The following is a 2398-nucleotide window of genomic DNA, read 5'->3' as shown; positions in this document are numbered from 1 at the left end:
GCGACAGTCTTTGCAAAACTATTTTTTAAAATGGCAGCCTGCTTTAACAGCTTCATCTTTTCCTTTTCGAAGACTCCAAAGCAGCTGCGAGTGGGACGATGCACACAAAAGGGAATTTTTGCAGTTTGGGTTAGTTACGTCGGCTGAGGTGTGCGGGGATAAAAGTCTGGTGCCCACTCGTTTGCCAAGCCACGTTGTTAAAACTTTACATGAATGTGTTAGTTTCCAGGCAGCGTCCCTGCGTATTTTAACATCTAGAACAATTTATCAAAATGGGTCCAAGTAATTTATTCAAAAGCGGGAGTTCTAAACCTCTGGGAGAGATCGACCGAGCCCCTCAGTGAGGAACCGCTTGCATTAGGGGCAGGCGAAGGAACGTTAACCCAAAATTTTATCTACAATATCCCAAACCCCGGATTTCTACGGCGGTATTATCGACAGGCTAGGGAACCCCAGGCAGAGGCGTCCTCCCCAGGGGCGCTTTCTGAAGAGCGGCGGTCGATGGCACCTCCGGGGAGGGGGAAGGGCTTCCGGCGGGAGATCCGGCCGCTGGGGCGGAGGCTACAGGAGCCGGGCGTGGCGTCTGTGGGGCCGGGCGTAGCCGCTGTCGCTCGAGCTGCCTTGCAAGCTGTCTTCTGCGTCACTGCCGCTCCCGCTGCTGTCCATCTCGGCCGGAGTGAAGCCCAGGCCTTCAATGTCCACCTCTACACAGGGGAAGAGGAGGGAAGCGTCAGAGTTGAAGCCCATAAGCCTCCAAGGTGCCAAGATTGGACATTCCTGGGTTAGGATATGTGTACAAAAGAGTTTCCACTTGCAATAAATGCACTTAAAGCAGTGTTTCTCAACCTTGACCATTTTAAGGCATGTGGACTTCAACTCCCAGAATTCCACAGCCAGCAATGCTGGCTGTGGAATTCTGGGAGTTGAAGTCCACATGCCTTAAAATGGTCAAGGTTGAGAAACACTGACTGAAAGGGTAACTCCAACTTCTCAAACTAACTCTTACCTTTAGTAACCAAGAATAAAGTCCACTATTCATTCTGCACGATAATAGTAACAATGCAACAATCACCTCAGTAGGTCCTGGGACATGGTCCAACATTAACATGGCAATTGTTGCAGGATTGCCTCAAATTGGATGGGAACAAGACGTGGCTCACAGCCTGAGCTGTCGTTTGTTTTGCAAAGAACATGCTGAATCTTGATGCTTTGCACCTCTGGCTTCATTCTTCTCGGCAGCAACCGGTTTTCTCTCTAACTGCTAAATACATTTATTTTTCCAGCCCATCACCAATTGTTATTGAAATTTTGTTTTTCAAAAAGAAGTTGGGTAGCTTTGAATGGCCTCGAGTCTTCCTGCTGCACACCCTGCCCCTGTCGGTGCATTTCAAGCGCGGATACTTTTAGATGGGAGATCGCAGAATTCGAACCGCCTACCTTGCTCCGAATCCGTCGATATCGTTGATCCGAGGCTGTCAGTGCGGACTCGCTCCAGGCCCTGCACGGAGAGCTGCTCCAATCGACGCTTGAGGTACCGATGTTCTCGCTGCAGTTGTTCTTTAATGTTTAGAGCTTTCCGGTCCTGTTCTTCCAATTTCTACAGAGCCAAATCAATGAGACCCATCTGCTTAACAAAGAAAGTAATCTCCTGCTCGCATCTGATTGGCCCCCGGATTGCCGGGAAGTGATCCTGAAGAGGACTGCAAGGTCCAGACTATCCCCACATGGGTGATATAGTAGCTGCCACTTTTCTTGCAAAGGGTGGTGGTAGGCAAGGAAGCTGGAGACTTTTCCCAGCAGCCCTGATTAGGATAGTGGGGGGCAGGGGGGGCGGAGAAGGGAGGGGCTCCAAGTACTTGCTCCCCCAACTATTTCTACAGAAATGAACCAAATCCCTGCTGCTACTATCAACGGGGGAAATAATCCTGATTAACTTTGTTCCCCCCAAAAGACTCTCTTTCCTGAACAACAATCCTTGGTTGGGTTCATGCACACATCAAGCTGTAGGATATCATAATAGTCTGTCAAACAGAATGATTAAACGGATACGGAACCATGTAAGCAAAAAAAAAAAAAAAATCACAGCTTAAAAAGCAACTGACTTTACAGTTCTCCAGGAGGTAGTCACAAAGAAAGGAAAAGCGTTTAGTTGAGTACAAAGTGGGTGTTACAAACAACTTGCTGTGGGTAAGTTGAGATTGTAACTCAGAACCCTTTTCCTGTTAGTTAAAATGGGTGTTTCCGAATGGCGCAGGGGCGTCCGAGGCCTGCGCAGCCTCTGCTGCAACGTCCACGTAAATCCATTTGCGCCGGAGGAGAACCAGGTGAAACATGAGCCCTTAATCCTCTCTCTTTCAGCTACCTTTGGCCTCACCTCCGTCCCCACTAAGGTAAACAT

General features: G+C 48.9%; 1 protein-coding gene across 1 annotated transcript in view; it reads right to left on the bottom strand.

Annotated features, from left to right (window-relative positions):
- Positions 1–561: 561 nt before the first annotated feature.
- Positions 562–2398, bottom strand: part of LOC107300157 (max dimerization protein 4-like) — a 10550-nt gene continuing 8713 nt past the window's right edge. The window contains exons 5-6 of the mRNA XM_015829498.1: positions 1438–1597; positions 562–704 (exon numbers count right to left, since the gene is read on the bottom strand). Coding sequence (XP_015684984.1) covers positions 562–704; positions 1438–1597 — 303 coding nt within the window. The remainder of the gene's footprint in view (positions 705–1437; positions 1598–2398) is intronic.

This window comes from Protobothrops mucrosquamatus, unplaced genomic scaffold (assembly GCF_001527695.2).
Source record: "Protobothrops mucrosquamatus isolate PMUCROS unplaced genomic scaffold, P.Mucros_1.0 scaffold6276, whole genome shotgun sequence".
In the NCBI taxonomy this organism is placed as follows: domain Eukaryota; kingdom Metazoa; phylum Chordata; class Lepidosauria; order Squamata; family Viperidae; genus Protobothrops; species Protobothrops mucrosquamatus.
The sequence above is the reverse complement of the archived record's forward strand: the minus strand, read 5'-3'. Positions and strand labels throughout refer to the sequence as shown.